Genomic DNA, 25,901 nt, shown 5'->3' with positions numbered 1-25,901 from the left:
AGGGCGGGGCCCCGGAGCCGAGTCAAAGGCGTGATGACAGAGGCAACGTTTTTGATAAAGCGTCAAAAATACGAGCGGAGGTTCATGAAGCTTCGGCGTTTGTTTTCAAGTCTCAGCAATGTCGCATCCTCAATAAACAGCGATATTCGCCACTCTAGTTTGTGCCACCAACTAATAGGGGACAGACCTGTTCTTCAATTAATGTCCGGTTTGAAGAAAGTCAGTGTAGAGCTTCGCAAAACCTTCGGCGAAGACGGTCAAGTAAAACAGGAACGTGCGTAACTAGACAAGTGCGCACATCGAGATACACTGGCAATTTCTCACCTGCGCAGGTAGCCCAGCTTGGTTTCCATGCGGTGTAGGAAGTCGCTGACCTTGTAAACAAGCCTTTGCTCCAGGGACATCAGGTCGTTCATATGCGCCACCGACGAGAAGACGTTGGCTGCGCTGACCGCATCGGTGTTGAGCAGTGAAGCGAGCCAGAGCGTCGCAAAAGCCGCGAGCAGTAGCCGGCAGCGCATCGCCGTTGCCGAAGGACGGTTCAGCTACGAAGCAGCGACGGCGAGGAAATGCCTGGGTGAAAAGCAATAGGCATTGATGTGTCACACAAAGGCAGTACGTTTAGTCTCGCGACACCGAAGTCGACATTGTCCGTTGTTATTCCAAAGCGCTCTGGTACGAATCTCAAAAGCAAAAGGCCATTGTTTGAATGTAAGCTACGAATACGTGCGCAGAATAAAAAAGACGGCAAATCCCACGCCCTGTCGGAATCGACATTATGCGAAGCAGTGTGCGGGGAGCTTACCAACTTAACGAAACGAACATGAAAGCACCAAGACGTGGGTGGCTGTTTCATAACCTACATGACACACATTCATGACATTCGAGTCATGACTTATGATTTATGTTCGGCACACACTCTTGTCATACTATGCCAATTTTGGTACATACAAAGTCAACAAATAGACCGTGAGAGCACCAAGGTGTAGGCGGCTAGCCAGATAGATAGGTACTATCAAAGTGGCAAATGTTCGCCAAGAAATGCCTCGCATTTTATGTCTCCATGCATTCAAATAAAGTGACCATCTCTCAAGTTGACTCTTGTAAAATGTATGCCTATTCCAAGCGCATTATGGTAATCGGTTTAAGCGAAGCTTGTTTTGTTGCTGGCGAGGAACCCTGCTCTTGTCGATGATGAAATGAAGGTGATGGAATGATAGCATGACGACGATGGCATGTTTGTCTTTGAGCTTGCGTATGTGATTACGTGCACTACATCAAATGCCGCGTCGAGCTGGCAGGGCTCCGGTACCTCCGGTACTGGCCCATTTTGCAAGACAACATGCTAGCACGCGCAAAGTGAAGGAAGGAAGAAAGAAAGAAACCTTCGCTTAAAAAGGATTCCGGCACAACTCACTTCTCGATGACTGCTGACGTCAATGCGATTAGCATTCAAGCAATGTAGCAGCGCACCCTATTGTTGAAAACACATTAAAGGCACCTTTACTTACAGTCCGCTGAGATCATTTTCAGAATAATATTGCCTTGAATAATGCGATGTACGCTTTTTCCAGGATTGGCCTACTTTGCTACGACACTCACTCGCCTAGGCCTGGCATGACCACGATAGGATGAATGACGATGGAATTATGAAGAAGGAATGACGGCGGCCGATCGATCGAACGGCGAAGCCGGTATGGTGACGACGACTTGAGGACAGTGGGAAGAATACGACTGTGTGACGAGGATGGCATGAGGAAGCTGGAATGATGACGGCACCATGACGACGGTATGACAACGAATGCATTACGACGACTGTATCACGTGGAGGCAATGACAACGACGGCATGACAAACGCGCCACGATCAGGATAGAATGGCGACAATATTATTACGATGAAATAGAAGGAATGACGTCGCTGGAGCAAAAAAAGGCGGCGTGATGGTGGCATACTGAAGACAATAGAATGACGATTCGGTGACGACGGCACGTCGTGATGACGAAGACATGATGTGAATCGGATGATCGAGCTGGAATGACGACGATGGAATTACCACAATACAAAGATTGCATGGCGACATGGCATGGCAGTGACGGTATCATGGCGACAGGATGCTTGTAACTTGCAGAATTTCTAGGTGTATGTCCGTGGCCTAAAAGTAGGCCTGCGGGCTGCTGTGCTGAGGGAACCAGGTTCGAAGCCAACTGCTGGCGATGTTTTTTGAACGAGGCATACGATAACGGTAAGAATGAGGAAGGAACAGCGCCAACTAAGACTATCCCGAGAGGGAGAACGATACAGGAAAAGCGCCGTGCTGTCCAGTGTCGTCCTCCCTCTCGTGATCGTCTTATTTGGCGCTGTTCCTTCCTAATTCAAGTTTGCACCATCTAACCCAAATGAACGTTGTTATGAACCAGATAACGGTAAGATAGGAGCGCACTGAACTTGAGTTAGTCGGTTGTGAATATTAGTGACACTAACGACTTCGCCAGAGCCCATCTCGCAATGAATACCGACCTTGATGCGATTATCAATCAAGCAATGCATTTACACACCCACACCATACTGCCATCACTGAAACGAGTCATGTAGAAGGCGTGTACTGCATCCGCACTCATCTGTCATGCTCCCCTCTGCCCTCGCCGCGCCATCTAGTGGTGCCACCGCGAAGCCCGATCGTGGCTTCCGAGATGCGGGATGCGCCGGTGCGTGCGGACACTGAGAAACGCGTCATGCATGAGGTCTTCACTTCAGCTGGCCTCTCCTATGACACTTCGATGATGATGGTTTATCAACATTTCCTTTGAAACGGTGAGGTAGCAAGTAGCCACCTAGCCTGCTTGAGTTAATCAGGTATGCTATCCATGCTTTTCATTCTAGCATTTTCCTGTGAATCTCCTTAATCCTCTTTAGCTTCCTCAAAACTTCATAACCTACCTTGAAAGCACTACCTATGCCTGTAACGGATCTGGTCGTATCAGTCTCTTCCTCGCTTTTTTTTTTTCAGTAATACTCTAAACCTCTCTTGCTTATCCCGACTGCTGTCCGGTTGGCGCTTACGTCCACGTCCCTCTGGACACGCTGCGCCATCTAGGGGCTCCGATGCGAAGTCCGGGCCTTGGCTTCGAAATGCATAGCCGGTGCGTATTTCTTTTTTTTTTTCTTTGGGGGGGGGGGGGTGCGGTATATACCCAGTGGCGCATACCCGGCTGCTCAAGTAGGCGTGAGGGACGTTCAATTAAAAGCAGCACATACTCGATGCATTTTTGGCGCAAATCGCTATAAGGGCTTTCTTTTAATTCTTTAGCATTATTAGGGTACTTCTTGCACTTTCAGGGGGCCATCTATATATCCATATTGGTTTGTTTGTATCTAACCATTTTCCCAGTTACCTGGATCGCGGGTAGTCCGTAGTCGAATGGGTAGCGCATCGGGCTGTTGGGATAACGGGACAGGGTTCGAAATGAACCGTCCGACCAACTTGGGTCACGGAGCATTTGGCGATGAATACACATGCGCTGGTCTTCAACAAACGTCTTTCACGCCGGCATGGGGTAGGTGCCGCTGTTCTAAGAAATCTTATGACGCCAACATTGAGCACTGGGTATACGTGCCATTCGGTCTGTGCTGGTCTTCAATTAACCTCTTCGATGCCTACTTGCGTAAGTGGGCATGTGTCAGTAAGTGTGTGCCGCTTTTCAGTGAATCTCTTAGACGCCAGCTTGAGTAGCTAGCTATGTAACGCTGGGAATGTGTTACTCTAAACGATGGTGTATTAGTCGCAAGAGCGCAATATATGCTTCCGCACTCTCCAACAAAAGGACAAATCAAGATAAGAAAGAAAAGTAAAATTAATAAGAAAACACCATTGCGATATAGCTGCACAGTGCGGACGCACAATTCAAGCAAGGTCAGGAAATTAAAAAAAAAATCTATCGGTTTGTTTCACCCAAAAGCCTAAAGCCTACTGGCAAACATGGAACCTAACCTGGCCATTTCAGAAGCGTCGAAAATTTCTTGTGTTATCTGGTGCCAGTGACGTTAAGAACCTGACATTATCGAAACCAAAGCACGCAGCCGCAGTCACGATAATGAATGCCAAAAGGACCAGAGGGCGCAAGTATATATTGCGCCATTGCGACGAATAAAGCTTAGTTGGCGAGGGAATACAGAGAGAGAGCGAGAGAGATAGGGGGGAGGCAGTTTCGTGAGCTACAACGGTACAGCCCAGAGTGGCGCCGAAGCGCGCACTTAGTGCCGACGAGACGAAGGCTCGCAAGCAAGCTCGCGAGGCTCGCAAACACAAGCGGAGCAGGCAACATTTCCCATCCCGCCACGACTGTCGTATATATTGTCAGTCAGCGCTGTGTCTTTCTTAGGCTGGGCTCCCGCCGTTCTCCGTAGCTTTAGAATCCCCTGTATGGCTTATCGACTCGCCCAAGCTTCCGGTTTACCAGCGTGAAACAGCATGATATATTGGCGATCGCAGGCTAACTGAAGCTGAAGCGAATACCGAGCGGATGCATTGTATATTTGAGAGATAGCTTTGCATGGTCACTACGTAGGCATAGGAATAACGCAAGACTTCACAAAAATAGAAAAGAATAGAACATAGAAGTATGCATGCACAACATTAGAAAATAAGGCTTCAAGCGCGCCTCGTTCGATATGCTCACCGAACAGCGTAGCTCGCTCTTCAGAGCGCTGAACATTTCCTAACGACACTGTATGTGTCGCGGGTATAGGATAAGAAAGCAAGCGCTAAAGCCCAACTGGTGGCCCAGTTGTAAACATGTGCGAGAAATTGACAACACAAAGGAAGACGGAGACAGAAGTCTCTATTGTGTATGCCTTTATTCAGAATAGTGTTTGCCCTAGCTTGTAGGCTATCGTAGCACAAATTGTTTCCAGCAGAACATACTGACATGGACAGAAAGGGACGACGACACATGCTGGCCTAGCAGTTGAATGTTTATTAATCGTTTCCCTAGGTGGCTTTTTATAGCGCGAGGTAGCCAATGGTTATTTTTCGTTTATCATGCCGATTGTCCGTCTCTTATATTGAAAGATCCTGTTTGCACAAGTAACCCTTTTCGTTTTACAGCGTAAAATGTTGTGGGTTGATTCCAATAGCCCTTTCGGTTGCCGATGTTGTCTGCCGCCCCCTCGGCCGCCTTGGTGTCCGTCGCAGCTATCGCTGGGCTCCTACCCAGTGCGGTGGATTGGCCAAGAAGTGGTTATATTGTCTCGAAGAAGAAAAGGAAGGTTAAGTAGATGTATAAAAATGCTAGAATGAAAGAAGTCGCAGTTTCGACCAAAAGGCGAACCCTCGATTGCGATAGCAAATGTGTAGACAGCTATACGAAATAAGGATAGTAGCTTTACCGGCCGTATAAACTTGCAAACATGTTCTTACTTTCTAAATTAAGAAGCATGCAGTCAGCGCGCACAGGCAAACATGAACTCATCACACTCGATGACCGCTGACGCTCGCTGTCAAAACGCTGGCGTGAGGAAGCACGGCAGCAGCAGCGAGAGAAGTGACCTTCGTGCTGTGTATCGCTTCAACGCTAACTGAGCGGCGAGAACGCAGTAGGCGCAAGGTCTGAGCAGCCACCGCGCCTAGACACAGCCCGCGATGGAGATCGCTTCCGAGATAGGGCGCGTGCGGCCGCGCAATGCGCAGTTGTTGCCCGAGTACAACGGCGCTCCCCCTCCCTCCCCTCCCCCGGGTCTGTCGCGCGACGGAAGACGGCGCGTTTTCTACCCGCTTTCCTCCCTTGAACGCGCGGGATTGAGCCGGGGTCGTCGGCTCATCTCGCGCTCTTTCACTCCCACCTACAGCATGCGCCGCGCGGCGACGGTATTATTACCCTTGTACTTTATGCGGGACACCACTGCGACGACAACGGCGAAGGCAGGAATGCGCCTGGACTGATCATGTAATTGCTACAGCAATAAAATATGTATGACATACCTGATTACATCAAGCGGGCTAGGGCTGCTTGTCAGCGCCCCGTTTCAAAGGAGATATCAATAAATCATCGTAATCATCATGGTCATCATAATTAGCATCGTATCGTACCACTTGTTTCACGCGATCTGGGATTCGCGCGGCGTAGCGTCCATACGTGCACACTTTGCATTGCAGTTACATATTATTACACCAGGCGGCACGCCATGTAACAGTTGTATAGTTAGCGGTACAGCACAGTTTGTGTTGCCGATCGAGTATGAGCCTCTTACCCATTATGGAGGATTGGCGAAGAAATGGAGCGATTGTGTTGAGGAATAAAAAGAATCTTAAGGAGATGTAAACAAAAAATGCTAGATTCAAAAACATGCATGAGAGAGAGAGATGCAAATTACAGAAAGGCAGGGAGGTTAACCAGAGTTAAACCATCTGGTTTGCTAGGGGAAGGGCAATGAGAAGTAAAAACGGAAAGAATAGCAGGGACAGAAAGAAGGGCATGAAAAAGAAAGCACTGGGTCATTAAAAAACTTGTATGCATACCTGATTACATCAAGCAAGCTAGGTGACTCTTTGTCACCGGCCCATTTCAAAGGGTCCGCCAATAAATCATTGCCATCATCAGCATCAAAGCGTGCCATTTCTCATGCAATGTGGCAGGCACGCCGCGTAGCGTGAATAGGGGCAAACTTTGCATTAATGTTACGTTGTATTCCACCAGGTATCTCGACATGTAGCAGTTGCATATTGCAAGTAGCTGGACCTGGTTAACTCAAGCGTGCTGCCCCGTATCAAAGGGGATGCCAATAAATCATCGTCAGCATCATCATCAAACAAGTCATCAAACAAGTCATCAAAAAGGTCATCAAAAAGGTCATCAAAAAATGCGCTGCATAGTCTCGATACCTGTGTTTACTCTTCGGTACACTTCATAGCGCCTCCAGCCGCCGTGGTTGCTCAGTGGCTATGGTGTTGGGCTGCTGAGCACAAGGTCGCGGGATCGCATCCCGGCCACGGCGGCCGCATTTCGATGGGGGCGAAATGCGAAAACACCCGTGTACTTAGATTTAGGTGCACATTAAAGAACCTCAGGTGGTTGAAATTTCCGGAGTCCTCCACTACGGCGTGCCTCATAATCAGAAAGTGGTTTTGGCACGTAAAACCCCATAATTTAATTTTTTTTATTGGCTCCTCCTCTCTATGTACGAACCGCTGCTGAAGAAGCGAATCGTACAGCCACGCGCGCGGCTACAACCAGGCAACGTCGGGCTCAGCAGACCGCGGTGCAGAGAGCAGCACAAGCCGATAACCACCGTCAACGCCGGGCGGACAGTTCAAGATCGTTCTCGTTAAAACGAACCAAAGAGGCTTCGCCGCCAAGACCCTCTAGGGTGTGCTCCCGCAAATAGAGCTCCTATGGAGCCTCTCCTCCAGTATCACTGTAGCGGTGCTGGCTGTGTCGCGCGGGTCTGTGGCTTTTCTGTTAGTATAGTGTCGATGGTGTACTGATCCATGATTGCCCGCTTCTGTCGATGACTATGCTTTAAACAAAAATTTCATATTCGCCATTTCAATTGCACTGTACAATTTCACGACATCAACGTTTAAGAAAGAAAGTAAGGAGAAGCGGATGCGCGAAATTTTAGAAATCATGGCCATTGGCAGCAGCGGGCAATCATCCATCAGTACATCATCGATACCACTAAAAGAAAATTGCTATACGCGCAAAGACAATATTTCACCCTAAGAGACGGATAATAGGCATGACAAAAGAAAAAAAAAGCATTTGGCTGTCTCGTGCTGTAAAAAAAAGTCGCAGTTTCGCCCAAAAGCCGGAGCATCGACTGCAATTGCAGATTAGTGGATAGCTATGAGAATTAAGGCTGGTTGTTTTATGGGGTCGTGTAAAGCAACTTCAAGGAACGCCGATGGGTGTGTCCCTGTTGGTCACCGCTGCAAACCTCACGGTGGAAGCAGTAGAACGCGGAGCTCTATAGGGGCGTTCCTGCCATAACAAAGAATATTTCTTAGATATGTGGATGACTGCTTTTGTGTGATAAAGAATGATGCCCTGGATGCTTTTTCGTCGCACTTAAATTCGATAGAACACGCCATAAGTTGTACCGTTGAATTGGAGGAGGATCATCGCTTGCCCTTTCTGGATGTTATGGTGCAACATGAAGGAACAGGACTTCATTTTAATGTGTTTAGAAAACCCACGCACACGGAACTCTACTTCAACTTCATGTCAATTCATCCTGCTTGCCACAAACGTTCCGTCGCCGCATCGCTCATACAACGTACGCAACAAACCTGCAGTTATCCTAAAGACCTAGAAAAAGATTTCGAAACTATTCATCTTGAAGTTTCACGGCGCAGCTACCCTACTTCATTTGTCGCTAAAACCCCTTAAACTTCGTAAAGTAGCGACACTCTCTTCCTCGTTTCTCCTCTCTTTCACGCTCCCTCCTCGACCGTGGCGCCGCCTACACTGCTCGAGCGTAGCAACGGCGCCAACATGCGCTCCTCGCCACTCCGTAGACGCTTCTCGAGCAAAAATGGCGCTGATGCATGGCACGAGGGCCCACGTGATGCTATTAGGCCAATAGCGACGTGGCGTCGGCCACGGGCAGAGCGCGCGAGGAGGAGGCAGCATTTTGCAAAGCGTGCCGCTACTTTACGAAGTTTAAGGGGATTTATTTGTGGCTTCAGTGCAGTGCCACCTATCCCGCCCACAGTGGCGTAGCAACAGGGGGGGCCGGGGGGCCGTGGGCCCCGGGTGCAAGGGGCCAGTGGGGGGGGTGTCATATACGTCTGAAGATACCCCTTTCGCCGGCTACACCCGGGGGGGGGGGTGACAGAAGACCTATGGGCCCCGGGTGCCAGATGACCTAGCTACGCCACTGCCCGCCCACCTATTCCTTCCCCCGCCACGTTTGCTCCTCGTAAACGTGCTGCGATACCTTATGCTCCCGGTACTAGTGAAGCCTTAGCCCGTGTACTTCGTTCTTTTTACGTGCACGTCGCGCATGGGCCAGGGAAAAAGCTGAAAAACGTGCTTGTAAATGTCAAAGACAACCTTCCGAAAGAAAGGGGCCCAAGTATTCCTTGTGTAGACTGTCTACATCTGCGAGAGGGGCAATATTCAAAGGCGCATCAAGGAACACTGCCATGATGTGAGAAAACAAAAAGTCTCTTCTAACGCTCTTGCCGAGCGTTCTGTAATAGTAGGAAATGATATTGACTGGAGTAGGGCGCATGTGCTAGCCACTGAATGTAATCTAACCTTACGTATATATCACGAGTGATTAGTAATCCAAACTACTGATACCACAGTGAACCGCAATGACGGCAGCCTTCCTTCCGTTTATGCCCGCTGTTTGCGCCATCTATTCACACATACATAATCATCTCCCCCCTTTCGTTTACTGTCATTGTGAATAAGGCCCCCGTATGGGAGCTGAAAAGTTTTGGTTTCTTGTTTTTAAATGTTTTTGGTCGGCGTCCGTTTTACCCTTGACTATGAGCAATCCCGAGCAGACGAGTTTTCGTCGAACTCTTGATTTTAATTTGGCGACTGATCAGGAAGCTTGAAATCTCGGCGGGGAACATGTCTCCGGACAAGACAGCGTAGCACACTGTCCTTTGCGCCTGATGTAAACTATGTTTTGCTTTTCATGGGTTCAAACACACAAAGAGGTAAACTACCATATATATTGTGATTTCGTAGCTTTTCCATGTCGCCGTGTGGCGGCAAGGTAGGGGAAAAAGAGCATAACAAAGATTGATAGAATCGGATCCGTTACAAGAATAGGAAATCACACAAGGTTGATATAGAAGTTTTAAGGAAGAAAAGAAAGATATTGAGGAGATTCAGACAAAATGCTAGACTGAAAGGCATGTATAGCATACATGATTAGGTCAAGTAGGCTAGGTGAATATTTTTCATTGACGTCATTTCAAACGAGATACCGATGAATCATCACAGTCATCGTCTTCTGGACGCGTACCATTTCGTGGACTCGAAGACGTCTCCTTAGCTGTCTGCTAACCCTTTTCACTGCGATCCAGGCGTTGCCATGTTCGATCCCGCGGTGACGCGTCCATTGGTTGCCTTAGCTGCCTCCGTTGCCTCCGCGTTTACAATGGATGTGTATGACACTGCTGCGGCTTGGCGAACCTCCGTTTCGAGAGATATCGTAGACGGTGGGCTGGGTGGACGACACGAAGCTTTAGCCACCGCTTCAGAGAACACGTGAAAGCGTTTCCGGAGCTGATTAAGCTATGTCCAAACGGCGCGAGCAGGTATATGGTGCTTGTTCCAAAAGTGGGGTTAAATATGTGTCCCAAGCTATCAAAACTTTCTTTTTAATAGAATCAAGATCAGCGCGTTTTCCTCTTCGTTCTTAAACACATCGAAGCAGCGGATTGTCATGTTTCTGACTCAGCAGAGTTTCTCGGTGAGGTCACTATCTAATTATTTTCTGCCTAATCCTCACGGGTATGCTCAGTTCCGATAGATTTGTTCTTACTGCGCACAAGGCTTGAAACGTAGCTGTCCTCTGCATTGTAAGACATTGTAGCAAACATCTATTATCGCTAGTAACTCGATTACTCTTGTGCACCCTCACGAAACATTCAGCTTCGACCACTCGCATGCTGTCAGTGTAGTCCGTCACTTATTGTGCGTATATATTGTGCATATATTCAAGTACGCACCAATCCACTTATTCTTGATACGTTGGCGACAGGGTGGTCGTGGGTGAGTTTGCGTGCCAGTTGTGGTAGATGTGTGCAGATAACATGCGCGAAACTTACTATGACAGGAAGCGGCGCTACTCCCTTTGTCCATGTTTAACTAGCGGTACATTCACTCTTGCCGAGTTTTCGCGGTTGAAGTCCTTTATTTGGACGTTAGCGATGAAGCGCTGGCAGATCAGTGAAGTATTTTACTCTCGGAGAAAATCGCGCATCGCGAAAGGCCGGCAACACAGGCTGTCCTTATGCAGCAAGGGTCCGTGAGCTTGGTCGCACAGATGCACTCCATGCCTTAATATGCCAGTCACTATTTTCGCAGCCAACCAATGCACGCATCTTCAATCTACCGCTCCACGATTTCCAGCACGATTGGAGCACAGTGCGTTAGGGAAAACTAAGTTGCACTTCCGGCAGCTGATCGCCCAGAAGCAAGGGAGAAGCGGTAATGGTGTCGTATTCGCGCGCTGTCGCTATAGGGCAACGTGCGGCGGGCCGCCGAAAGCGCCATCTCGATTCTCTAGAAGAAGCTGCTCCGTGGAAAGGGTCAATACGTACAGCGTCTTCGCGGCTGGCAAGAACTGGAACACGCCCTTAGTACATGAGTGTCTTTACATGCTGAGCCCGTTGGAATGAGTCCATCGTACCCGGCTGTCAAGAGTGCGACCTCGTACTCAGCAATGAAGCGTGATATCTACTCAGCCACTACGACGGATGGAGGCACCATTCTTGGATCTTCCGCGTTTCTTACTTCAACAGCGTCCAGAGAAGCGCGCGGCCGGCACTGGAACGACAGTGAGTTACAATGCCCGCATTATCTTCTCAATTAAAGTGCACGATCGTTGTCGCATTCTGGGCCGTCTGTATGCAACGGCGATCGTGCGATTTTTTTTTTTTTTCGCACTTCCGCGACGACGGTGGTATATTGGCGCGTCATGAAGAGGAAAGGTGATCGCGACCAGTGGCAACACGCCATTCTGTGCGAGGTGCGGCCCGCAGGCCTTCTGTGAAAGCTGTGTGTGTGTGTGTGTGTATGCCGTTGATGTGGCCCGCACGCGAAACAGGTTCCCACAGTCGCGCCGCATTTCTCTCGTGTTATGCGGAAGCCGTGGAGAGCGTCGGGTGGGTCGGAATCCCTCTGTGTGTGTGCTGCGTTGTGTGCTCTCCGATAACGGTGCCGCAGGAAAGTGCGACCGAAAGACGACGACAATGTGCTTACTTAGGGAAACGCTGCGTCGGCGACGCGTGTCGTTTGCGCCTGCCGGGCGTAAGGTTTCATACAATTACTAGAGGGAAGTGTACGCGGCGCTAGTGTCTACGGGGGAGCTGCAAGCGGCAAGGTTCAGGCAGCATGCGAATGAGGGGCAGTATATTGATTTGCCTAAACTTCGTCCTACCGGCCTTAAAAATGTCTTCGTGATTTTGCAAAGCGTTCGTTTTAAAGAGAGTACTGCGTTATAAATAATTAGCGATAATGAAGAAGAACAGGGAGCAAGCAGTAGTGGGGCGCTATCATAGATGTAAGGTGCAAGCGTAGATCGCCAGCTGGTGGCGCCGAGACCGTGGTTGCGTTGTTGCTGTGCTGGCTCTTCGCCTGCCGCTTGCCGTCGATAAATCCCCTTATCAAAATAACGACTATTAAAGTTGTCCGACGGAAGGAATTGAACAGAGAGCCCCTGCCTCTGAAGCCCAATATTGAAGCCGTTACGCCACGGGCGCATGGACGCGAATGGAACGACCGCAATTAGTAGCGATTGTGCGTGTTAACAGAGTCGTATTACCTTTTACACTTAAAAGAATACATATTGTTTTTAAATTTAGGCCAATTTAGGCCCAGAAAAAGCGCAATAAACGAAGCCACAAGAACGTGTGAAGGCACAAGCACGAATATAATAAAAGCCCATTCACTATAACTATCATACCCATGGTGGCTGAACGGCAAGACAGTGGACGACATGCGTTGGCGTGCTCCAAAAGCGTCGTTTTAAAATCTTTGCCTGCGTCAGTGTAGATGCAATAACACAGCGCTCATAGAGGCAGCTGTCGACAGCACTTGAACGTGACGGCAAAAGATGCGCAGACATTGCAACCGGGAGAAACGGCATCATTCGCCAAGCGCAGTACCTATACGAGTAGCCCGCACTTTTCTCGCTAGCGAAAATCAGCCTGCAGTTTCTAAACTTAAAAAAAAAAAATACGAAAACAAGCATATGTATAAACTCCGATTCCAACTTGTCTGAATGTATTACGTTCTGATTCGCGGAACCCTTTCACCACTGTGCTTTCACTCTTGAGAAATTGCGCAGCTCACTTCGAGATGGGGCCTGCGACTGCGTTGTGACGAGCAACGCAATCGTTGGTCGGTTTTCGATTAAGACGTCGCCGGAGCGTTTGCGGCCATTGTTCGCAAAAGAAAAAGAAAGAACTAGAGTTCAGCGTCGAGCGCTTCGAGCGAATCAATTTGAAGCGATGCAGTTAAGTGTCACCATGACAAAGACAACGGAAGCCCGGAGAGCACAAAGGACTAGGGGACAGGGAAAAAAACAGCTGGCAGCGCAGTCGGTGCGTCGCTTGCGTTTTCTGGGACAGTCGCGTACTTCTTCCTCGCATGCCTCGTAGTCGGTGAGCCCTCTTTTCGTTGTACGCTCTCGGCGGTCACGCTGTCGACATGCAGAAAGCCCTTCGCCGCGGTGATTCAGCTGTGACGTACTGATGTTGAGAACGAGGTCTGTCGCTGGATTCAACTGTTCAAGAATCAATCAAGGAATCAATTAATAATATATGTAACGTGCCCAGAAACAACCATGGATAAGGTCTATACATGCTGGCGCACGCAAACATTAAAACAAAAGAAAGAAACAAAAACAATTATAAGAGAATGTAAGGACAAAGAAAGGGAGAGGATGAACACAAATAGAAGAAAGCTGGGCGCACTGCGAAGAAAGAAGCGCATTAAAAATAAAAGTACAATTAAGAGAATGACGGTGTACGTGCAACAAAGCGCAGTTGAAATTCAACAGCAATGAGAGGGAAACATTCCGCAGAATTCATCTCACGATACATGCGAATAACGTTGTAGCAATGCAGCGACGCATAGTATTGCCAACGCCGAAAAATGTACGCAGGCAGGCTCCTCCGACTCGCGCGTACTACTGCGCACGCTGCGCGACCTAGCGGTGCCACCGTAAGGACCGAGCGTGGCGTGGATTGCACTTCCGCCGAGCATTAGCAAAAATTTAAATGATCATTTTTGTCCTTATAGAGTGGCCACATGGCCAGTGGCTTATGCCTAACTACCCTAAGTGGGCGTCATAAAAGGTGCATTGAAGATCGCCACACACATACTGGCACGTACTGCAGTGACCCAAGCTTGTATCAAAGAGGTTTTCATCGAAGAGCTGCATAGGTCGAGTGGCACATACGCAGTGACGCATGTCGTGCCAAAAGGATAATTGAAGAGCGGTTCATACTGAGTGCCACATATGCAGTGCCGCATCGCCAGTGTCCTGCCCATGCCCAGGGCACGGGCAGGGCATGTAATGAGGACGGAAGAGAACCGATGGTCGTTAAGGGTTACGGACTGGATTCCAAAGGAAGGGAAGCGTAGCAGGGGGCGGCAGAAAGTTAGGTGGGCGGATGAGATTAAGAAGTTTAACACACGGCCACAATTAGCACATGACTGGGGTTGTTGGAGAAGTATGGGAGAGGCCTTTGCCCTGCAGTGGGGCGTAGCCAGGCTGATGATGATCCCCAGTGACCCACCTGGGCCTTCAAGAGTTTCGTTGAAGAGCGGGGACATAGGTTCAGAGCGGCACGTGAGGCGTGTTTACAAGTCCCACGTTATCGGCGCGCGGGCAAGCGTCGTTTGCGGCTAGTCACGCAACGCCGCTTGCATTGCGCCAGCCAAAATGCCATCACCTCTATAATTCGACGCGCGCGGCGTCAACTTATCGCCAACGACTTCGTGCGGCAATATTTATTTATTTATTTATTTATTTATTTATTTATTTATTTATTCTGCCCCATAGTTTACTGCACCACAACGTCCCAAGTAAGAGAATAAGGTGAACTTAGTGACGCCACACTGAAGCACCGACGCTGAGGTGTCGGAGCGAAATTAATGGTATCTTCGACTGGTATCTTCGACATCCCCCGAAGCAGAGTCGGGCAGATACGGCGTTCTTCGAGCTCAGAGGTAGAGGACAAACGCGCAAGCCGTGGACGTGCGACTCGCTCTCGGAGGACGAAATGGCAGATGTGACTACGTGACCACGTGACTACGGCCAACGTCCGATGTTTCGTCGGTGCGTCCGCCGGGAAAACCGGTGGACGCACCGGTGGGACGAGCGTTCGTCGAGACGCCAGCATGCAGCGGCCTAGGTTGCCTAGCTTACGGTGGGCCGTCGCCAGCAGCAGCGACGCGGCGCTGCGATGACGTTTCAATCTCGACGACTGCTCCGACGACAGGGCTCGGAGCGCCTCAGAGCGCTCGAAGATGGAGGAGAGCAATCGAGAAGAACCAGCCGAACGCAGGACGCGCGCCCTCTTTCGACCAGCCGAAGACAACGCCGCTCGCGAGAGCGCTCCAGAGCGCTCAGAAACGACCAGCCGAAGATGGCATAAGAAAAAAGAAAAGAAAATAGAAGTTTCACCTTCATTTTCTTTTACAACAAACATTATCTTACGACGAAATGAATTAAAACGCAGTTTTTAAAGCATACTTCGTGAGTATAAACTGAATTCGTGTTTCTCTTTAGTGTCCTTTGAAACTCAATATCATGGGTTCAGTCCCCACGTTAGGCACCAGGATGTGGGTGCAGCTTGTTGCTTCCCTTCCGCGCCACGAAGGGGGTTGGAGCAGAGCAAATGCCCGACTGGCATAGGAAAGTTTACGTACACACACGGAGTGCCTTGCAACCGGCCACGTAACACCTCAAAGTCGCGCACGCCTCGGGGTTGTCTTATGCTCGCACTCGAGTTCAGACGCAGCTCAGATAGCGGTGACGGGACGAGTGCGCAGGGTGTCCACCAGGTGGCATTCTGCAATTTGGAGACCAAGGGAATCGAAACTCTCCCAGATCATGTACCGGTCCACTACGACCAGAGATTAGCGCAGAGGCGTGCTGTACCTCTGAAATACACTGGGAGACAGATAGGGGCAACAACGATGGTGGCGACATCTCCCGACGCATGAATTTAACAAAGGAATGCACACACGGTTTATTAACGCGATATCGTTATCGTTAAGGTCCCCGTGTCGCAGAAAACCTGGTGTCGGCATCCGCGTCGGCGGAGTTGTCCGTGAGCGAAAATTACCGTATATGCTTAGGTATACGTATATGCCACGTCTTATTGTATGACGTGCGGCATATGCGTGTTATATTGCCACACCATTCTATCGCTAAAGTTGCTCATGCCTTGTCTTAAATTCTCCACAACGTTATTACTCGGAATATTGAGGATGACAGCCCACAAACAAATTTCATGAAACAAAACGCACCCATAACGCATGACATTTATGTTAAATCTTCTCAGGTTTAAATATTAAAAGTGCGGAACAATAACGGAAGCCTGAAAATTATGTATTTTGTTTTTTTGCGCGGCTGTGCACTGCGTCCGGGATCGATCCACGTAAGAGACCACTTTTCCACCTGAATGATGGTCTTCGTGCATATAGCATTCGCCGCTAGCGTTTGCCGGTAAACATAGCGTTTACATAAGCTGCAGTTACCGGGAAGCGTGAGTCGGGCGTTCCACTCCTAAAGGCGAAGCTTGATCGTCTTCCAAGTTTTTAATCTTATTATATCGGCCTACAGTATTTTATTATTTGCTGACAAAAACGTATCAATGGCGGCCTATACGAGAGGAAAATGATTTGTCGCTTTGTTTCGAATTGTCGTGCAGGACATAAACGTATTCCATTCTGTCTTCTTTTTTTTCACATTGTGGTTTGTCACAGCATCTTAAGGCGTCGCTGTTTGCTATACGGTGCTGCTATCCGATACATAAACAGTTGAATATCGTGCTAGTTGGTATCTTGACGTGAGAACCATCTTGAAGTAGAGCGCAACGGGATGGCACAACAGAAAGGAAGACGAACACACGTGCGCCTGTGTTCGTATTCGTTCCTGTTGTGCCGCGCCGTTGCGCAGTACTTCAAGATGGTTCTGATGCGATACGGCTCCCGGGGATTGGGTGTGTCTACGCTAGTATGCCATCGCCACTGTTATATCTGTTAATATGTCATGAGGTCAGAATGCAGCGGCTCCCATGAGGCATTTGTCAAATAATAAATAATAATGGGGAGCGAAGACACAAAGTGCATGAAGGTCAATCACAGATATAATTCGATGAACCAGGGCGCTGGTAGCTTTTACAAAAGTATGATAACAGATGTGTATATGCTTCCCTAAAATGTTTGACGGGCTATTTGACGAATTACGGTAGCGCACTGACCCGGTTTTGTCTAGGAAAGTGCGCGGCCACGTTCTTTATGCAGCGGGTTCAACATTTTCTTTGCTGTTATCTGTAAAAAGATGCAGCACACAGCGCCACATCCGATTAGGTTATATGACATTAGCAGTTTCAATCACATGGTATAATCGTATGGTAGGCATAAAGCTTCACATGTTTGAGATCCTAGTAAAAGATTACCAACTTGCAAGTTCCAATGACTGCACAGGAGAAATTGTGCAGGTAATTTTCCTGCGAAAATATAACAGAGAAGTTACTGTGTGTTGTGGAAGTAATGCTAAAGTTGGCGTCTTAACAGCGCTTGCTTATTTCCAGCAATCTTCCTTTCTATACGTATGACTACAGATTGCGACAGCAGCGCTAGGCATTGCGTACATATCACTAGAAATGAATGAATGAATGAATGAATGAATGAATCTAGGAACCAGTATCTAGCTACAATGCATTCACTCTGTAACGCATGAAATCCCACTGCGAAGACTACAGACGCCGTCTACTCAACAGAACTAATCGTTTGCCGCTATAAGCTCGCTGCGCGCGACATGATGATGATGATGACGTACTGCGTTTGCATCCCGAATGAGTTGCGCAATTGTTACTGACCACCGGCTCTTTATCCCTATATCGTGAGACGTAGAGCAGACACCTTTTGATCTCGCGTTATCGCCCGGCTTATCCGGTAGTGGACGCAGAAAAGCAAAAAAAAAAGTACAAAAAAGTGTGTCCGTCTCTCGTCTTCAAACCGTGCCACTCCTCAGTTATTTTCCTTCGCGATCGTGAGCAACGATGCTCTATTACGAGCCCCCCCATGAAAAACGCCCCCCCCCCCCCCCCACATAAATCTACGACAGCCAACCGCGTGACGTGGACACCCCCCTTCCGCAGTGTCTGTAGCTCGTACGCGCGGCATACACGCGCACAGACACACAGAAAGATAAAGCCACACTCGCGTAGTGTACGAACAACATGCGTCTACGAGCCATGCTCAATTACGCAGCAGCGGTGGGCGAGGGCTCCCCAACGCGCAACCTCCTAATAAGCGCCGCCCGACCGACCGCCAGAAACGAGGTAAGTGCAATGCGGCGTACTGGGTGAAAAAAAAAAAAGGGAAGATAGAGATAAAGAGACTACGAGGAAGAGGATGGAAGGAGAGGAGGGTGGCAGGAACCAACCGCCAAGATTCATCTCTCTGCTCGTCTCGTCTCGCCGGTCTGACCGACGTGTCAGACCGTGCACAGAAGGCCACGATCGGCCCACTTGCGCGCCACCCCTATTGAAGAACAAGCGTATAAAAAAAAAATCGAAGATGATGATAATAGAGAAGACGACGAAGACGGAAAAAAGAAGTAGCTGCTCTGCGTATCACAGCTACGGTCTGTCACGTTTTCGGGTGTGTGATCCACCGCCGGCGGAGGGGGGGGGGGGGGAGCGAAGGGGGGGGGGAGACTACAGCTCGAGTAGCGCGGGGCGGTCGCTGATCGCGCGGGGAGCAGTTCCGACACCATTACGCCAATCAGGCCCGGCCATCTCATCGACTGAGTTGGGGCTGTGTAGCGTGTGCTACGATCGGTCCCGAATGATCGCTTGTTTCATTGCCCGCCGCTGTGCGCTTTGTTGTTGCTGCTAAGCCGTTTAGCCGCGTCTCTGTTCGACTGCGTGTAACGACGTGCTTGGAGGTCACCTTAGCCGCGCACGTGTGCTTTGAATGTCGTGGGCATTTGCTTCGGAGCGGTGTTGTTGTTTTCTTTCGGCGTCGACCTAGCGTTGGGCTTGGTCGGAACGAGTCGGACGGCCGTCTCAGCGGAAGGGTTGAGCTGGCGCGGAGACGCTACCCGGTGCAATTGCCGAGAGACAATGGGCGATGGATAGACAAGCCATACATCCAGTCTGTCTGCGTTGCCGTTGCGTTCGAACGCGAGAAGCGACTGGATCACTTCCGCATATGCTGCTGTTGACCTGCGCAGTACCCATAGCAGCGACAAAGCCGGCGTGCGCGCAGCGAATGGGTTCACCGTGTCTCGCTTGCGATCTCATGGGCACATATTTCTTTCTTGCGCGCACGGCGTTCTGAAGCTTGCAACGAGCACGTTGCAAGGGTAGGATAGCAAAGCAGGCAGCCGCAGCAGTAGCAGCAGCCACGGTCAGCGAAGACCGGGAAGGTTTGTTAAGGAACGAACGAAACGGCGGAACGAAGTCGATATCTCCAGCAAGGAAAGCCTATACTCTACGCGTTACACCACCAGCTATACGCTTACGCTTACTCTTTTCTTGACAACTCTTGTCCTTCTCTTTCTCTCTTTCCCAACTGTAGGGCTTTTTGTTTCATAGCAACCATTTCATTTTGAAGAAAGGAATGTGAGAGCACGCGCGCTTGCTTGGTACGCGGAAGTGTGAATGGAAAGCTGAGATAATTGTCGATCTAACCCTTGTCCTTCGCGTGCGTGTCTCGTCCACGTAGCAACAAATTGCTTGCAAAAAGCGAAAACCGGCACGCCGGTTTCCCCCACATCGTACAGTTTGTAACGCTTCTTCGCCAGAATACAATAAGCCCGTGGTCATGCCATCGCCGTCACCTTGATGCTATCGTTGCCGCTTAGCCGCTGTCGTCACACACGCACACACACATTCGGTCGCCTTGCACAAACACGCGGGGCCATTTGGTTACGCTTTACACAGCCCCAAAGGATGCTGGATAGTCGACCTAGGTGCCTTCGCGTAAGGTCAAATTTCAAAACGCTTCAGATATGAACAATTTTCGTTGCCTCAACACATCCACAGCGCATGCGTTTCCGCCTTGACGCAAATACAATACCGGTATAGTTCAGCCCGCTATGCCGCTGTAATTAGGGTTCAAGGCCAATTAGAGCAGTAAAGCAAGTTTCGCCGTGTAATAAGGCGAAAAATTCTTCACCTCTTCCCCCACTTAGCAGTTGCTGGCTACTGCAAGCTGTTTTTGCCAAGTCCACGCAAGGCGGCAGGGGTGTCACAGCCGCTGTCCCTCAATAAAGAAAAATGGCAGACTTAAGCGACCTCGCACACTGGCGTGCCAAATTTCCAAGAAAACTTCTTCTTTTGAGCACTTTCATTAAGGAATTTCAGTTTTCTGATGCAGACCAAGGACATTAAAACGCTTTTCGCATATGAGTCGTGACGTGGACTCCAATTCGTGCTAACTTAAACTCGGCTTCGCACTTCGCCTTCTCATGACACCGTGCAACGCTTGTGTTTGTAATTAATCACCGTATACAGAATAAACTTCACACGACCCTCTGGCATACCAAGCCCACCTTTCTCACAAAGAATGAAATCGGGGCTACTCTCAGTTCTCCGGGGACAGCGAGTGTACCACTCTAAACGCTTGGTAGACCGCCTGAAAATGCATATATAAAATGAATATACAATAATTCTTTGGAAATCGCACATCTGAGCCAGAAGCACTAAAGTTTTGCCACACATTGTCCCTAACATGCCTCCCATTTCCACTGAGCTTGAACTTTCCCTTACGTAAGCTTGTCTCAGGACAATTGGCGAAATGACGAAGGGATTCCGAGTGGCTCGATTTTTTGGCAGGTACAACCATTGTTGGTTTCTTGGTATGACCAATGCGAATACTGCGAATAATGGCCGTATGCTGGTTTCTAGCCGCTGTTCAAGAAAAAAAAATTTTTGTTTGCGCAATTCGCGATTCGCCTGCACGCATTTATCTTTGCATGCATGTCAACCTTAATAATGGTCGAATTTTCACGAAACTTTATCTCGTTGGCTACTATTGTTTTTTCCAGGACAGCTGGCTAAGTAATACGCCACTCGTGAAACGCGTCATAACCCCCTGGAGCACTAGAATAAGCAATTTACTACAACGGCTATAGTTAACCCGCCAACTTTGAGGTTTGTTCGCCCATCTCCCTTAGCCAACCTAACGTTTCCTTAGTTCTTCGACGAAACCGGAGAAAAATCATAGGGACCACCTGAGAATAGGAAAAGAAACTAGTCTTGAGTAATTATTTGCAACGCTTATACGTAAAACAAGGACGCAAAACTTTTTCAAGCACCAGCTCTATCATCCTACGCATTCCTCCAGAATGCGGTGGATAAATACAATGCAACACTTTCGAGCATTTTCTTAAGGAATTTATTCACAATGTCATCAGTTATCTGATGTTCCTGAAAGTGTGCCCTACAGTTCACTAGTAAAATGCCTCCATTTTCTTGCATTGTCAAATTTGTGGCGCGTTGTGTTATTCTATGACAATGGGAAAAACTTCCTAGAGTGTTTGTAAATACAAATCCAGTGCTCTGGAACTTTCATATAAATAATATTGACAAAAAAAAAGCCTGAAGTTAACACCGGTGTCACACGGTCACTTCTCATAGCGATCGGGCCCTATTCGGATCGAATTTCACGATCGTGATCGACAATGATCGCTGCTACACAGTCCAACAACGATCCGGTTTGAGTTTGGGCATCTACAGTCTGCGTGAGCACTAGCGCACTGGCGTCGGTCCAAAGCACTTATCAAACATTCCGTAAAAATCCCAACATAATTTTTTTCAATACTATATTATTTCTTTCGTCATTGCGGGTAAGGCTGTCATCGTCTGCTGATCGTCTGCAACTCTCAGGACTACACGGTCGTCAGCCCACGATCGCGATCAAGATCGACCAAGATCGTCATCGAAAGGAAGCCGGTCCTGAAGATAGGGCGTAAGCTGCCGATTCCGGAGGTGGTATTCCGGGTGGATTCCGGAGGTGGTATTCCGGAGGTGGTAATACGCGGTCGCGTGGACCAAGTGGGTCGCTTGGTGAGGGTCTCCGCGTCTTGCTGATTTGCCGGACTGGCACGTTGTTGCTATGCCCCGTAACGAATTAAAAGGAACAGTTTTACAGCGTTTAATTAGCCGCTTCTCAAAACTTTCAGTTTCGAAAAGATTCCGAGAGTGTGTGCTGGATATGCGTTCTGATTCTACATTTCCGCAAACATTTCGAACGAGAAATATTGTCGGTTACCAGTTGAGGGAGGAAAAAAGAAAGACTCTGTCTAGCACGTCGCTTTGTGAGCTTCCCGCGAAGCAGTTCAGTGGCGGCACCTACGTGTCCTAACTGCGTCTCCTCCGATGCTCGGCGTGATTGTTTGGCGCAACGTTCAAAAGCCCTCGGATATGACGCACAGAAACAGAGCTTGTATCACGGTTCCTGGCTCTGGACATGAATTCCGGTTGTATTCGTCAGCTTTTTTTACGCACTACTAGCTGATTAGTGATCAAAACGCTGCCTGCTACTCTCGCTCGATGTCGTCTGCTCGGGAATTGCATTCCGGACCTCGGGGGCCCCAGGGGGCCGGTGGAGCAGTCGTGAGGCTTCGTGGGAGGAACCCCGCTGAGACCAAGTCGTCAACAAGCGTAAATCTTCTTCTTCTTGCGCCTCGTTTCCCTCCTCCTCCTTTTAGTTCAAAGCCAATCTGGCGAACCACCATTGACCAGGAGGGGCTGTGGGCCAGCCTGAGCGTGCAATTAAGATATGCCGACGCTATCTTGTATGCAGGAGACGGAGAGAGGTAACATGCATTTTGTGAAGAGCAGGACCTGAGAATACACGTTCTGCTCACCGGGCCGAGCAAGAACGGCTCAGACACGTGCTGCGAAACGTTGCGCCGAACGACAACATTAGCGTTCGGGTGATAATTTGCGTGCAGTGAAAATCACCTTCACTGGTTTTTCACATTCTATTTTTTTTTCTTTTGAGCACGATTGCGAACTCGGCAAGAAATCCACTGGAGAAAATAATGCAGGTCCAACATACTGCGGCAATAAGTATATGGAGAACAATTTTGTAGATAGCGTCGTTTGCAACTGCGCGAAATGTTACCAGATGACGTTAGGCATGCATGCATATATAAGATAATGAGCGCATGGTTAAAGAGAATGGTTATAAAATAGTGAAAGGCGAACAGCTGTGTGTGGGGCGTCAGCGTGTTTGTGGCGTTGATGTGAACGCGAAAACTCAACAATGACGACGATGACTTGACGACGACAACCGTAGTACGACGGTCACGGAGAGCTATTGCATGTCATGTCATGTCAAGGGAAGCATTTCATGGGGAGCATTTCATTTCAGCATGTCATGGGGAGCTATTTGTTGCACTCCAACGAAAAAAAAAAAATAATAAGACGCTACTACCTGCTCCGTACGGTAATGATACATCACGAAATTGGTGCCTGGGTGATGTAACGGCAAATTCTGAAGGGCCTGAGCAATAACTCACTAGGAGTTAGGCGAAAATTTCTAAGCGCTCATTTTTTGCCTTGGAGCCATTATACGCGACTATTTACCGAGTTATCCCGCAGCCCTGGGAGAAACAAAGGCCACAGCTAGCAATATTATATCGGGGTAATATGCGTCGAAAGTTTCAAGTTCGCAGGCAAATTTAGATTTGATAAATAATTACTGAATACCTATTTCCCTTACATTTTCTTGCAAAATAACACGTATATAGTAGGTTTTCGGGCTCTATGCGGTTATCTAAAGAAGGCGCCTTGTTTGTATTTAGCTGAAATAGGGGGTATATCGTAGGTGACGTACGACTACAGTCTAAACCGTGCAATTAATAGTGGTGTCACAGGGTCAATTTTGATCGCGAACAGGCCCGATCCGCATTGAGCTCGATCCGTATTGAGCTCAATGCCGCATTCTCGTCTATGCGGGCTAGAACAACCCATGGACTTGAAGAATATAATGTATGCAGTGCCCGGTTTTAAGCATTGTTCCATCCTGGTGGTATTGTGCCGACGCGTTCTGTCTCAAAAAATTCTGATCATCATTTAGCAAAATTATCTTTTTCTAAGGGACTTCTTGCTAGTTAAATTGGGGGAGGGGGGGGGGGAGTTGATTATGCGTTCGTTTTTACACAGCCCGAAAACAGGCACCACACATAAAACACGACGAACGCAAGATCACGTCTGTGTCACGTTATTTGCGTGGCGTTTATTCTTGCGGCCCTGTAAGACAAAGTATAATAATTCTTTTCCAAGCAGCAAACGCACCTAGCACTACCACGTGGTTACGTTTAACGAGAGGCCCGATGATGTTCGCAACACGATATTCGAGTCGAAGAGTTCTACGTTCCGTCCACTTGTCTCTCGCGCGCCGTCTGTTACTCTGTGGGTACTAGATGTGAATTACCAGAGCCATTGCTAAAACATGTCAGCAACACCACTTCTGCTACCAGGAAGACATTCTCGGGGCAGCAGACATTCGTACAGAGAGGGCAGAGAGGTCGATCGACGCACCATCTGTGTGTGTGTACACGGCGTGAAGTGGAAGGTGGTAACCACCGTCCATGCTCGTACCCCATCGCTCGCCGAAGCCCTGCTGATGGCGTTTCTATTGCACTCGTGTACGAAGCTCGCTGCAATCAATGCACACCGATCTGAGTGCCTTCTTCTGACACGAGCGCCGGCTCCTTTGAAGTGCAATCAGATGTAAGCATCGCCTGGGATCTTAGACGTTATACGGGCCGGCCAGTGTTGAGCTTCCGTGTTCATGGTGTACTCACTGCACGCGACGTCAAACTATATCATACCGGGAAGCTTGATTGCACGACCTTCTAGTTTAGTTCTTTTTTTTATTGACCACGTGCAGACAGTAAATAGCTTCACATTGTGCTTACTTCAGAAGGAAATCCAGCGTCTGCATGCGATATGACAACTGCGGCTGAATCAGCGTAAGATAAGATAGAGAGACTAGATTAAACTTTGTTCCTGTGGCTTAGAAACGTCCTCGTGACTTCTTACGTTAAGGATACTGAAGATGAACTATCATTGGAAATTCGTTGAATAGCAGTGTTAGACTCTACCTATAGCTTCTTTCTCTCTACTGCTTCTAGAACATTACGGAGGAAAATGCAATGGATATCGAAATCATTTACCTAAGTTTACAGTCTGATTTCTCTCAATATATAGCGACTAGCATGCCCTCAGGGGCCAAATTGATGGGTTTATTGAAGAACAAATCAGTAGAATGCTTTAGTCTAGAGCTGGAATGTATTTTCTGCCTTACGATATGTTTTGAATACGCACACAACATTTTCATAATATGTGAGGCACTTTGAAGTTGTCGTGAATGCTTTTGTCCTGCGGGGCCTGCAATATTCGTGTTTGGAATTACTAGCATGACTGACGGACTTTACTGACTAACTGAGAGACACACACACGCGCACAGATAGATAGATAGATAGATAGATAGATAGATAGATAGATAGATAGATAGATAGATAGATAGATAGATAGATAGATAGATAGATAGATAGATAGATAGATAGATAGATAGATAGATAGATAGATAGATAGATAGATAGATAGATAGATAGATAGATAGATAGATAGATAGATAGATAGATAGATAGATAGATAGATAGATAGATAGATAGATAGATAGATAGATAGATAGATAGATAGATAGATAGATAGATAGATAGATAGATAGATAGATAGATAGATAGATAGATAGATAGATAGATAGATAGATAGATAGATAGATAGATAGATAGATAGATAGATAGATAGATAGATAGATAGATAGATAGATAGATAGATAGATAGATAGATAGATAGATAGATAGATAGATAGATAGATAGATAGATAGATAGATAGATAGATAGATAGATAGATAGATAGATAGATAGATAGATAGATAGATAGAT

The 25,901-nt window shown here is 48.2% G+C and overlaps 1 protein-coding gene across 2 annotated transcripts in view; it reads right to left on the bottom strand.

Annotated features, from left to right (window-relative positions):
- The window catches only part of LOC126528089 (prolyl 4-hydroxylase subunit alpha-2-like), an 87,588-nt gene that overhangs the window by 38,550 nt on the left and 23,137 nt on the right, over positions 1-25,901 (bottom strand). Inside the window, exons 1-2 of one of the 2 annotated variants that reach the window (XM_055069115.1) lie at positions 4,678-4,772; positions 325-573 (exon numbers count right to left, since the gene is read on the bottom strand). In XM_055069115.1, the coding sequence (XP_054925090.1) occupies positions 325-521 (197 nt within the window). In that variant the 5' untranslated portion in view covers positions 522-573; positions 4,678-4,772. Of the gene's footprint in view, positions 1-324; positions 574-4,677; positions 4,773-25,901 lie in introns of those variants that run through there. The other variant, XM_050175952.3, reaches the window with a different exon arrangement.

The sequence above is a fragment of the Dermacentor andersoni genome, chromosome 9 (assembly GCF_023375885.2).
Source record: "Dermacentor andersoni chromosome 9, qqDerAnde1_hic_scaffold, whole genome shotgun sequence".
NCBI lineage: Eukaryota > Metazoa > Arthropoda > Arachnida > Ixodida > Ixodidae > Dermacentor > Dermacentor andersoni.
This window is presented reverse-complemented; position numbering and strand designations above follow the sequence as displayed.